A 13,988-nucleotide genomic window follows, 5' to 3' on the forward strand; every position below is an offset into this window, starting at 1 on the left:
GAAGTACTTCCTGCAATCATCTTACCTCAGATTTACCATCTTTTTTTCTAAAATGATATCAGTAGATGCAACAACCCACAGATTTCACATTGTTCAGCTGTAGATGAATTATTTTTGTGGTACATATTTGTCCCCTTTTTCTTACTGATAAACACCATACACATAAACTAAATAGAAACTATAGAAAGATGTATGCCTGGAGATAAAGCATAAAATATATTCACAAAGGACAACCAAGTCTCGATAAATGTCAAGAGATAATTACTAAAAGTTTAATCAAAAAACGATTGGAAATTAAAATAATGATCAAATTATTTACAAATATTTACAAATGCTTCCATGAGTAATTGTCAGTGTTGGGGGTAACTGATTACAAGGTAACAAATAACTGTTTTGAATTACTTTTGTCAGTAACAACGTAACATACTTATTACAGTAGCTCTGTGTTTTACAAAGAGTTGCTTAATTTCAGATTTGATAGATATGAATTTAGCCGTAAGAGGTTTTTCCACATCTCACTTTGTTCAGCACCATCAACCACATGTGTTGGAACTTTTTTTTTGTTATTTTTGCATGTGGTCATTGCTTTAAAAATAAGGTTACATGAAATACAACAGGATCTTGTTTGTGCTGTTTTTCCCATGAGAATCTGTATAGGAGAGGAAAAAAGTAAAGTAACAGGTGGTGAATTAATTTTTCAAACAGGTAAGGGGTAAAGTAATTTAGTTACAATTTTGACCCAGTAACGAAGTCATTTCATTAATTACTTTTTAGAAGTAATTTACCCAACACTGTTAATTCCTACTGTAAAACTTGTAATTGTGCCATATCAGAGGTTTCTATTTGAGCTTCTGAAAAAACCCCCACTTATTTTGGGTTTAAATTTACCTAAAATCAAGATCTAAAAATTCAGTAAAAATAAAACCTGTCTTTTCATTGTTTTCACAGTTTAAAATGGCAACCTTTTTTTGGTAAACTTTTTTTTTTTTTTCTAGGATATCAGTCCAAGAAATTTATTGTATACATACACCTTACAAACAATAAATATCAAACACAAAGCAATGCATTAACTTTATGTTCAAGTTATGATTATAAAGAAAATGTACTTGTTACTACTTATTTTTCTTAAAAATAATTTTTTAAACTAATGTTTCTTCAGATTTAACAAAAAAAAAAAGCTTTTGTCCATTAATTTAAAGTTGGTATAAAGATAAATATAATCCTTTGGCTTTTCACATGTTCTGTCATTATCTAAAGCCATTACAGGCATAAAAAATGAGTATATACTGTTATTTATGTCTTAAATAGCAGGTCTTTCTCTCATCAACCATTCTGAGGAACTGAGCAGTGACTCAAGAGCCTGACTTACGATTTCTACGTCTGCTAAAAGGTCACTTGATTTTTAAAAATTAAATCCAAGCATAATAAGCCAAATGCGACGCCCTTAAAAGTGGTCAATTAACTTAATTTTACTTTAAAATAATCAGCTGTAAAGGAGATTAACTACATTAACAGAGCCAAAACCCCTGAAAAGCTTCTATTTGTAGCTTCTTTGTCACATCTGTTGATGATCTAAAAAGTTAATGATTTGACATTTATTGTACTATAATTTTTAATTCATAAATCAACTAAATATGTACCGGTATTTTGATTGGGGTCCTTTTTGTTTTCAAATAGAGACCCAATCCATCACAGATTTAGGAAAGGTTCAATTAAATCTTTCATTTATTTCCAGAAATGAATACAATTGTTTCGCTCAATTATTGAAAGGAAAAAATCTCACAAAGCTCACCTAAATGGCAAAAACTGACATTATAGTTGAGAAAACAAATACAAAACAGACATTGCTGTTAAAGTGTTGTTTTACACAACCATTAAACAAATTATGTTTAATTGCAGCAGAAATGACCACATTGCTGTTTTTTTTTGATCATTTTTCTTTAAGAAAGAGGTTACATAAAAAATTAAATCAAATCAAATAGAAGGGGAAAAAATCTTTTTTTTTTCAAATGAAGACTTGAATTTATCAGAGGGGTATTTTAAGGGAAATTTATTCTGCAGACAAGTGTTTTAGAGACAGAAAGATGAGAGGCATAAATCTTCCCTCAGTAACTCCATCTGAGTGCTAAAATGTACGACAGCAAAACAACAACAAAAACCACAATGAGACAAAATCAACAAAACATAAAAAAGTTGAAACAATAACAAACCCAAGAGAAACACACAAGGAATGAATCAAAACACTGGATTAGATGAAGAAAAACTCCACAGCAGGATGATTGAAAAATATTACTGTAGGAAACATTCATGGAAGGGATGAAAAATCAAAACATCTGCTTGTCCTCCATTTTTAAAGGTTTTAAAATCTGATCTGGGGATAGCAAAGATGAATAAAAACAACAAGAGCAAAAATTACAAAAAAGAAAAACTGCCAGATTCTTATGAACCTCAAGTTAACGTTCAAACAACTGATGAAAGATCCTTGTCACTATTGTTTACAATTCCTCCCTTTATATTGACATTTTTAACCAAATGAAAATGACAAATTTAACATTTGATATTTTATGTGTGGTTACGGAGTTGAAGAAGCTAAAGCATATTTCAAATTCTGAGGTGAAGATTTGGAAGCAGATGTGGAGGTTAGGTGCAGGGGTGCAACCACCTGAACTGCAACACTTTTCCATGCACCTCAGCTGGCAGAGTAATTTTCAAAGCAGTATCGTAAGAAAAGATCTCAAATGTAGCCTTTTTGAAAGAAAAGCACAGAACAGTGAAAACATTAAATGATGAGTTTTCCTTTATTTCAGATGGATTTTGTTCACATATTTCAAGGTTTATAATCAAGTTTAATAAAGAAAAGGGAAAAGAAATTGGCTCCTATGAGTGGATTTTAGCCATGAGAGGGCTCATGATTGGACCCAGACAAACCCAGACTGGAATGGCGGTTCTGATTTGGATGGGCTCCAGTGCTAAAATGTGAATGCAGTTTCTCAGAGGGTTAAAGTCAGAATTACAGCTTTAACATTCTCAAAAAGGATCTGCTTCTCAATTATTGGAACAAGTGGAACCAGCACTGTGCTTCACATGCTTTAGAAGAATTTTGTTTTACATTAAAAACAGAGCTGTGCAGTCAGTACCTTCTCCCTCGGTCTTCCTTGCAATTCAATAGAATTTTAATCTGAAGATTGAATGACTGAAGCAATCACATCGTCTGGGTCATGCGAGAAACATAAATGTGACCAGGACCCGAAAGCCTAACAGACTGACACAATGCTGTGAGTCTACGGTCTGAAAATGACGAATCTCGCTTGCTGGTAATTGAGATTTTAACACACAGAACTTGAAAGAAAAGGAGGTCCAGTTCCTCCTGAACAACAAGGAAGTGGAAACGAGTAAGAGGCATCATTTTTGGCAGCAGCTTCAGCTATTCCTAGTTCGCTGGCAGCAACAGGAGGCCACTTCCTGGACTTTATCGGTTAAAAATCTCTAAAGATACAAGAAAGTGAGGTGGAGGTAAAGCAACAACTGACATAAACTGTAAGACCAGATGAGAAAACGTGGAAAAATAAAAGGGAATGTGCGTGTTTTTTCCTTTAAAGATTACAACCTCTAAATGGGAGAATTTAGTGCTGCCAGTTCAAATAATGTAATACGCTTGTTTGGGACAGTAGATTAAAACATTACTGTCAAGTGAGAGATGAGTGTGCGTTTGCGGTCTTATAGATGGGTGGGGAGGAGGGGTGGAGCTCATGGCTGTTTCCTGCAGGAGACTGACAGATCCGGAGTGAGAGGTCGGTGTCTGGAGGGGTTAACAGTAGGGAAGAGGTAAGGTCAGACCCGGGGCAAGAGCTTCTCAATAAATTCCTTTACAGCTGCCATCTCCTGCAACAGAGCAGAGCAGAAGCAGGTTAATCAACTGCAATCAGAAAACAAACCACATCATGACACTGCCACCACAGGTTGCACTGTTGGAATAAGGCACGATAGAAGAAAGGGGGCTTCTATCTAGTCTCTTAGGCTATGTCCAAATTCACTCACGACTCCCCAGTTGGTGCACTATTTAAAGCATCTACCGTTTTTTCCGGATGTCCAAATCTACAATTCTAAAATCTAGTGCCCAAGAAAGTTTCCCTAAAGTCTGAGTGAAAAATCTGTCTGCATCAATGCTCACTAGATAGGCGAATGTGGACCACAATGCATCGGGTTTGACTGATTGGTCATAAAAAAATTTAAAAAAGCATATCAAAATTATTTTTACGTTTTTATCATTAGAACACAGTGGATGCATAAATTGTCTTGCAAAATGTCCATATTTATTCGATTTTTACTTCGGTAACATCATTTTTGCCGTTTTCTTCTCTTTTTTCTTTAAAGCGTTTTAATCCAGTGCCTTCAAAAGTCCCACACTATATCCTCTTTCATGGGTTATGGAGTAGTGAAGGAATTTGGTCATAGCCTGAGAACAAATAAAAACGTTACGGGTTTGTGTTTTTAACATCATTCTTTTAATGCTATGTAGTTGCCAAATGAGTTTTATGCAATTTAATTAATGTATTATATTACCAAAGTGCTTTACAGATATTACTTAAGAGCCACTTTCATATACTGAGAAACAAAAATAAGTAATTTGTTTCCTTTAAAGCAAAAGTAATGGGAAGAGTACCTCAGGACAGGAACTGTGAGGGAGTCCTGGGAAGGATTTGAAAGTAACCATCTGTGGGTTGACTATGGATTTAAGTTTTTCTGCTGTCATGGCACCAAACTGCCTTGGGACCATGGCGTCTATGTCACCATGGCATTGCAAGATCGGGAGGTTCTTGTTGCAACCTGAGGCCTGCAGGACAAAAATCCAGATTGCACAAAATGAAACCAAAACAAAAGTAGAAGAAAGGTGTCATTTTTCTCGCTTTTTGAAGTGTGACGGTACCGAAGGGAAACTCTTGTGAAGTGGAAGCCAACAGCTGAGGGCAACAACACCGGCCAACGGATGCTGGCAGGTCAAGGCGGTATACAAGGACAAAGCCCCACCCTGAGGAGGAAATGAAAGAACAAAGTTATCTAACCCCTCGCATCAGCTTCTTGGCTGGAAAGAAACGTCTACAGATCACACCTGTGAGAAGCCACCCAGGATGATGCGGTTGGAAGGGATCCCATTTCTGGCCTCATGTTCGATTATGGCCTTAACTGGAGAGAGACGAACAACAGCATCATCCATGAGAAGATTTCAGTCTCTCTTTCATTTGACATCTTTGTGGTAGATTAGAAAAATAAAAACAAGCTTAAAAAAGAGAGAAAAATCTCTGTTTTCCAACAGTTTTGAATATTTCTGTTACCTGTGCAGAAAATCAGGAGTAGCAAGATGGTTGGGGGAAGAAAAACTACCACCAATACTCCCTTATAGAGCAAGTAATAGAAATTTTACTATAGAGCAGAAAACTGTTAAGAGTCTAATGAAAAAACTGAAGAGAGGACATTTTTACCTTCTGAAATAATGTAAAGTCTTTCCCGTTACAACTAACCAATGATCTACTAGATAACTGGAAACTACCCTGTTAAATGCAGGGGTGGGGCAAGCAGCTGTCATTCACTCTGGCCTCTGGAATCATCAAATAATATATGCAACGTGCAAGTATCTTATGATTAAAAAAAATCTTGGAAAACTAATTTCCAAAACAACAAATGATGCTACAGCTGCCTGACTGGTCATTTCGATGGGTTTCTCTCACTAAAGTACAATGCATGAATATCAGACGAACTTGATCCCAAATCTAAAAAGCAGAACCAAGACCTTTAAAATAGGTGGTTATTATGATGAATCCGCACTATTATTAAGTCAAATCTTCTTTTTTTTGTCATTTCAAAGCCATTGGACTCACTGTTTTCAGCCGCTCTCTTAATTCCAGATTCATCCTCGGGAGAGTCGGGACTGAGACCCATCAGGTCAAACCTGTGCACGCAGAGAGCAGTGACGAGAAAGGTCAACAGACACAATCATGGCATTGTTGCAGGCAATATTAGAGCCCAATGTGGTTTCTGGGGGAACAATGGCCTCCAGTGTTGAGTTTAATACAAACTCACCATGCGGGCAACATGGACCTCATGTTGAGAGTGACCGGGATTATCGGCCTAAAAAGGACAAGTGAGCATTAAAAAGATGTTTGACATTTCATTAGAGGGAGTCAGAAGCTACAAGCTACCATAGTGTCATTTATTTTATTTTTTTTTAAATGGAAGGGAATTGACTAAAAGCAATTAACAAAAACACACGTGTATTGACCGTTGAAAACAACTCACGCATGGGGGCAGATAATCTTGACGTGACTTGGCTGGATCTTCGCCAGAGTCTCGGCCCAGCCATGCCTGACAGAAAACAGAGAGCAGCTTGTTGTTTCACATCAAATACAAAACTGCTGGGCTGGGATTTGATTCTGAAACGCATTAATGTCTGAGATGGACACTGCTCTGTTCTATAAATGTGACAAGTCATTACATTGCACTGTAGGGTTTTAAAGAAACCAATGCCTATTTTTCAATTTTTTTATTTTTTTCTTAGGTATCAGGGGATATTTATCCACCTCTACCAGCTCCTAAGATTAGATAAAAAATCCTCCCTTAACTTAATGCATAAAGATGGGACTGTTCTTGGTCCACATTCCAAAAATAAAGTAACCCAATTATCTCACACAGTTGTACCCATGAGAAAGTTTCCACTCCAGCCTGCTGGATTCAAGTTAATCTTATCTTCTAGTGTTTCATCTTAAAAATCAGAGAGTAAAGGGATGCAAGTGAAGTTTTGTTGTTGTTGTAGTGTCTTACAGGACTGAGGGGAAACAAACCTCCAACCCAAATTCAGAATTTAGTCAGAAAAATGTATTATTAAGGATATTTGTGTAAACAAACCAAATCTGGTGTAAAATGGGGTTTAAGGTCTTCACAGGTAAGATCTAGATCAGGGGATCAGGTGAAACAAACAGAACTTAAGAGTGGCTTTATTAATCATCAGGTGAGTGAAAGCGGCTTTTCACAAAAGGTCATACTCACCCCGTATCTCCTAATCCATGAAGGAAGATCACCTGCAGCATAGATAAAACCAGAAATCACTCTCTACATTCCCCAGATTTTTGTGAATACTTATTCCTAAACGAAGAAAATCCAGTGCCAACCTTTTTCTCCTACTAATACACAGTTTCAATAGCTGCGGTTACATGGACAAAAGTAATCGGAATGAACGCCTGATCGGAAAAAACATGCGTCATGTAAACACGCTGTTCGGAATACTCTGCCCCGATCAGACTCGTTCGGGTCAAAATTTCTTTCCGATTGAGATAGTTGGGTTATGCCGATTGTTGATCCCATCGTTGTGCATGTAAACAGTTCATTCCCATCTTGGGTCACTGCTGCTCTGGTTTTCAATCATGCATAGAAGGTGTTTCGCTCCAGAGAAGGCTTTGGAGCGCAAACAGGACAGACCGGCTGCTCCGCAGACGCCCGGTGCGACGCGCGGACGCCTCTGTACTCCGCCCTCACCCCGCGGGCTACTCGCCTCTCCCTTCCCATTTTCTCCAAGGTGGAGGGAAGGGAGAGGGCACTACTCCCCGGGGGTGCCAGGGACGTCCGGACTCTGTGCGGTCTTGGCTCGGCTGCTGGTGGACCGAGCGAACCGTGTCTCTGAGTCAGCTCACACACCGGCTTTGGGGCGGTGTGTGAGCTTTGCAAAGCAGAAATTACGCTCAGTCCTTGGAAACCCTTTAAACAATCATGTGGACTTGTATTTCAAGACGGCAGATTGCGGCATTTTCCCACATGGATTTTATGTTCATCCAAGGCTAAAAGTTGTTAGCGCGTGTTAGCCGTACTCCTAACCCATCTTCCAGCTCCGTTCCGCCACAAAAAAGCACTGAAAACACAGATTAAAAATAAAATGATGAGCAAACAGGCGCTTCATAATAACTATAACAATAACAAAAGCACGTTTAGAAGATCATCTTGTATCTTACCAAGCTGCCACGTACATATATTGCTTGTTTACAGTGGGACTAATGTGCTTGTGCATGTAATCTATTCCGACCGAAGGTGTGGCCCATGTACATGTTTGTTATAATCGGGAAAAGTTTTTCTGGGCCCATGTACACGGTTGAATTCTAATCCGATCATTGATCAGATCAAAACATTTTACACATGTAACCGCGGCTTTTTCAAAACATCTTTCTCATCATCTTTTCAAATCTTTATTGGATTTATTTCTACTAACATATATTGAAAGATTAATCTCTATTAACATGTCTCCTGACTTAAGCGCGCTCCCATTTCAGAGTCCTCCGTGCTGATGGCATTCAGTAGGTGTGGTGATGTTTTCTTTCAGGGACACTCTTTAGCACTGCATTATGTCTTAACCCATTTTTTAATTCATCATGGAACCCTTGTGCTATCATAGGCACTTTACCATTGGGAGTTGGGTCATCTAGACCCACTAGACCAGGGGTCAGCAACCCATGGCTCCGGAGCCACATGTGGCTCTTTCATCTTTCTGTTGTGGCTCCCTGTGACTTTGGAAAATAATGAGTATTTTATAATAATTAAATTTTATTTTAGTTTGTTCATTTTTCATGGCATTTCAAAGGCGCTGCTGGCAAACTGCTGTCAATAAAGTTACTCAAACAGTGAATGGTATTTAGAAGGCTGAAGTTGGCATCCGATTTTTAGCTTCCACTTTGACAGTTATACAGAAAATTGATATAGAAATCTAGTGTATAACAAATGTTCAAGGCAGCTGCGGATATTTTACAGAGGATAAAGATAAACTTTCCCCTTAAAAATTCAGGGAAACTGGAAGCTAAAAATAAAAAATCAGATGCTCACTTCAGCCTTGTAGAGGCCAGTCCATGGAAATATTGCCTGACACTGGACCGTGACCCAAAAAAGGTTGGAAACCACTGCTCCAAGGTTTTTTCCTGGTAGCTACAACATCCTCTTACAAACAGAATCACAGTACCTCTTCTCAGTGTGTCGAAACCATCTCAATCTGCTTCCTTGCATCTACCGCACTCATTCCTGATCCTCTCCATCTTCTAAACTTCCAAAGGGGACCTTAACATCTTAATTTCTGCAACCTCCTGGCTCTTTCTCTGACTTTCGCTGCTCTTCCCACACTCTACACCTTTCCTTTCATTCTTGCTGACACTCTTGTCACACATCACACCTGAAACCCTCCTCCACCCGTTCCAACCTGCTTGCACACACCTCTTTCCCAAACTCTCTGCTGCTCTGGACCCTTTTCACCTCTGCTCCCTGTAACCTCACCGTTCCTCAGAGTTCCTCTCATTTATACACAAATATTCTGCTGCAGCTGACCTTCACTCCTGTCTTCATACAGACCACAGCCCCTCTCTCAGACTTTTTCTATCTACGAAGGCACAATGCAGATTCCTGCTGTAAACCAAAACAAAAGAGTAGGGCGAAGAGAGAGTTCTCCCCATGGTCCGGACACCTTTGCTCAGATAACTGAAGTGTAAAAATCTACTGCAACTTGAAACAAATGGATAAAAATTAAGAGTCTATATGACTATAATTGAAAGGTTCAGCACTGATGCTGGTTTTCAGCAAACAAACTGGGCAATGTGGTTCACTCACCGCTGCTGTCTCCTTCTCCTTCCCAGACATGGTCATAGCCTCGGCGAGCAGTGGCACAGACATGTTGTTCCCACACATACACTGTAAGAGATGCTGAAACCAGACAGACAAAAAATAAATAAAAAATTAAACAGGTCAGCTAACTGCAGAGATCACGACGAGGAACCGCAAAGAAAACATTTACACCCAGCTATGCTCTTGAAAGCCAATTAAAAACATGAACCACATAACAAATGACTCTTCTTTTCAGAAAATTAAATATTCGACAAATAAGCAAGAGTTTTAAACAATTGTGAAAATGTTTTTGTCTCAGATGTCATCAGGACTTAGGATGTGAACCTGCCTTCTCACCAAAGAAACTCAGAACTTATAAGTTTGGGTATTGGTGTTGGCTACAAATCAGCATCACAAAAGCTCCTGCATTTTTGTTAAAACTGCACTTTGGTCAAAGTAAAAATGTCAAAACAAGACTCCTGTGGAAATTAGTAAATTTATTTAAATGCTGTTGATGCCATTATAACCATGGGGGCAAAACCAAAACAAAAACCAAAACACAGCAGATATGTTACAAAATAAAATATATTTTGGTATATGTGGTAGTTTTTTGTTCGATCAAAAAAAGAAACATTTGAAGTATTTTTAGTTATTGGTTATTTTATTATTTTTTTTATAAATATTATTAAATCCATCTAAAAGGCATTTTATTTGTTTGGTTTTAGCATCAGCTAAAGAGCTGTTTAGGGTATTTTTGTTTGCAGCTTAATATAACACAATAATAAGTATAAATCTCAGAAAAATTATATTTCTTGTCTTTGGTGGAAACAGGGAATATATCTAATAGTTACATGATAACCAACTTATGAGTAACAATAACAGCTTTGCAAACACACAAAGTGTTTGCAAGTTGGGTTAAAAGCTTGAACAAAAACAACAAAGACTAAAACAAACGTGTGCTTCACGCCTGGATCCTCAGACGTTATGTGTGGACGTGTTAGCGACAGACAGATTTACGCAGTCAGAAAGTGCTAAACTCATTTTTCTAATGGGACACTCCCTCCCTCTCCTGCACTCAGTAAATTGACCACTGCCTGCCGTGAGTCAGACGTCGATAACACAGATGAGATCAGGCAGCTGCTGTGTTACGGTAAGCTCCAGTAGTAAAAGCATTTCTTGATGCCTTTTGTATTTTAGCTTTGAGGCGGAAACGTAAAATGCTAGACAGGTGGATTAGATCGTTTCTAGCATCACATGTAACTAACAATAACGGAGAATATCTGATACACAAAAGTTAATATGAGTAAACCTTTGGTAAAGAAAGAAAAAACACTTAAACAGGACAAAAATGACATGGATGCTTTTATTTAGTTAAGACTACCGATAAGTCAGTCAATAGTTCCAACTTCCATATGAAAATGGTAAATGTTTGATTTAGAATCCAAAATGGGAGAAAACAGCTACTGTTTCAATGTTTTAGCTCTTTAAACTCATTTTGAAAAACCTGCATGTCTGCTTTAGTAGTGGATTATCTATGAAATCAACTCATCTAGTGATCCAAGTATCATTATTTTGATGCCAAGTGTTCTTCTAAAAAACAAGTGTCATCTATTTCCAGCATTTCTTGAGAGCTAACAAAAAAGAACAAACTGAATGTATAATAGCGAATAAACACAGCTTTTGCCACATTTTACTGATCCGGAAAAAAATACATAGCAAACATGACAAAATTCAGTGAATAAAACAAGCACCAAAATGATTTTCATGACAGGTCTTTGAAATGGGTTTAAAGCAAATCTCTGTTGAGTTTTAACAAGCAATCGCCTGGTTGTGGAAAGACAATATGAGTTTATCATTCCTTTATTTTTTTAATATGCTGTGTGTGATGAATCTATAAATAGCTTCCTGGTTCATTTTATCAGACATCCCTTGAAGAACTCGTCTCAGTTTGGTGTTCCCAGTCTGTGGTGGATTTTTTCCTGACAAATGTATTATAGTTCGTAACAATTTGCATGTGCAAAGCACTCTCAAAGTCTCAGCTTGATCACAGAAATCTAGACATTCTACTGTACTGTACACATCGATTGCTACAGATGGATCCTATTTCAGGATCGTTGTCCTGATGCAAGCCTCTCTCAGCCAGGCTGACACGGAGCCTCAGAAATGCCTTTGGAGGAATTCATGGAAGACTGCAAAGTGTTCCTGATGCAGTGTAAGGCAGCCCCTCCAATATACAGCTTTACAGCAAGAGGGAACTGTTTCTGCTGTGGAAGGTCTGTCCTGACTACCCTAACTAAACACCTTACACCTTAGGGTAAATGTCCTCTTCACCTACACTAGTTAAGAAGCACCAATTCATTTAAGAACTACCGGTAACAATTTGCAATCAACGTTTTACACTTGCAAGTAGCTTTTCTAAAGGCTCGATAACACCATTCAGAAATGGTCTTCAACTGTTCACTGATTGACGGGCAACAATTGCTACTCTGAAATCCATTGCTAATGGGTTTTTCCCCTACTTCTGACCAAAACTACCAAAAACCATTTGATATTTACCCCTGCCAATCATTATGTCCCCAAAATGATTTTTACTTTCAATAATTATAATAGAATATTTGGTGAACCTTTGCTTTTCTGAGTTTCTGAAGAAAATCAAAGAAACAATTTATCATAAAAGATAAGCACAATGTTGGAGATCTCTCAACATGACAGCACATGGAAAGACACTTAACTTCATGGCTCCACTCCTCATTTTTTAGCACATTGCTAAGAGCCAAAAAAACAACAAAATATCCTGCTTATGAACAGACAGAAAAATAATGTGTAAAGGCTGGAGAATTCACTGTATTTCTAATTGACACATCTGTAAAAATTCCTATTTAGTTAAAGGTTACCAATTGATAGATGTTTGTTTTTTTCCGTGTCAAATCATTAATAAAATACCTAAAACAGAGCCGTCTTTGGTGCCTGTAGGATTTTGCCCTGAACATGCTTTTGATGAGAGTATAATCCATCAATCGTTCCTTGGATTAAAAGATTTGCTTTGGGACATGGCACAAGCCTTAAATTGTCTATTGTTTACTTACTCTATAAAAAAAATGAGAAAAACAACTGAAAAATGAAAATGCTTTCTTCTAGCCTAAAAATGATGTATGTTCTTCTTGCTTTTTTCTTAATGAGGGCTGTCATGTATGTCATGTTTTGGGGGGCACACCAGTACAATAGCACAAAGCATAATTACTCAATCTCTGTCACAAGACCTCTGGGTGATGTTTTTTTAAAGAAACCAAATCAAGGAAATAAGATTTCCTTCGTTTAAGAACAGACCACGAGTCTCCATCCTGTGTGATTTTAATTACCGGTACATCAAGGAGAAATCACACTGAGTGGTGCTGCATTCAGGGCCGTCAGACGTTTAAAAAGCAGGACACAGGATGGTGGCGCCGCGCGCACAGATTTGGTTGGCGAACAACAGGATAATATGCGGCAATGGATGACGGTCAACCCCCACCTCACCCCCGCAGCTGGCTGGCAGCAGGTTTCACTGCGGCTACCAGAGGTTACATGGATCTTTCTGATTTTTAAAACCCTTAAAACTAAGAGAGAAGAAAATAATTACATAGTATTTAATGGTTTAACATTAGTGGTTAAAAATAGGAGAAGGAAGCGGGCGGTGCTGCTGTGTGTCGAGGAGGAAGGAATGGTTAGGCTCGTGCTGATGGCATTCAAGCAGGTACAAAACCGTCCGCCTCTTCCAAAAAATAAAAAATTAAAAACACAATGCCTTACTTCTGCTCTGTTAATCCCGCTTTACTCTCATGAACATCTGCAACACGAACGGGCGAGCAAAGCTGCAGCTAGCTAATGTCGCGCGCGCGCACACACATCATCAAGCGTATTGTCCTCTCTACCGGTGTCTCACTTCGTCTTCCTCCAGGAAACTTTAGCAACGGAATTAGGACGTCGAACACCTGGCATTTTTCAGAATAAAGCATAAACAGCAAAATAAACTAGTTCAGTTCAGTCCAGGTCGATTTTAAGTGTTAAAACGTACATTCGAGGCCCACTAGCTAATACAAATTCATACACTCACCGTTTGCTGTCCCAGTTCACAACGGGGCGGAACTTCCGCCACTCACTGCACACAAGCAGGGGGCGGAGACAGAGTACACGTCATTGTTAGCAACGCCCCGCCCACTCTGTTAAGGAACCAAACGTAAAGTTTGTCCAAAGAGAACCTTTATGTACAGACTGTATTTAAATTAATGCAATGCGAAAAAAATGGAAACAAAAAAGGGTTGGTTTAATTATGTTATTTTGTCCAAACCTAACCTGCTTCAGTTTAAACTGAGCATCAAAATGGG

At 38.3% G+C, this 13,988-nt stretch overlaps 1 protein-coding gene across 2 annotated transcripts; it reads right to left on the reverse strand.

Moving 5' to 3' along the window:
* Nucleotides 1–2,034: 2,034 nt before the first annotated feature.
* lypla2 (lysophospholipase II) lies at nt 2,035–13,813 on the reverse strand. 2 transcript variants are annotated; one of them, XM_004074075.4, is made up of 10 exons: nt 13,718–13,813; nt 9,631–9,723; nt 7,042–7,073; nt 6,295–6,360; nt 6,079–6,126; nt 5,877–5,947; nt 5,111–5,184; nt 4,928–5,029; nt 4,664–4,834; nt 2,035–3,882 (listed from the first exon to the last, which is right to left on the reverse strand). In XM_004074075.4, the coding sequence occupies exons 2-10, from the start codon at nt 9,706–9,708 to the stop codon at nt 3,832–3,834; spliced, it is 693 nt and encodes a 230-aa protein (XP_004074123.1). In that variant the 5' UTR covers nt 9,709–9,723; nt 13,718–13,813; the 3' UTR covers nt 2,035–3,831. The 2 variants fall into 2 exon arrangements, with proteins under 2 accessions (XP_004074123.1, XP_020562843.1); XM_020707184.2 differs by lacking the exon at nt 13,718–13,813 and adding an exon at nt 13,414–13,649.
* Nucleotides 13,814–13,988: the final 175 nt, after the last annotated feature.

Source organism: Oryzias latipes, chromosome 11 (assembly GCF_002234675.1).
Source record: "Oryzias latipes chromosome 11, ASM223467v1".
Lineage (NCBI taxonomy): Eukaryota > Metazoa > Chordata > Actinopteri > Beloniformes > Adrianichthyidae > Oryzias > Oryzias latipes.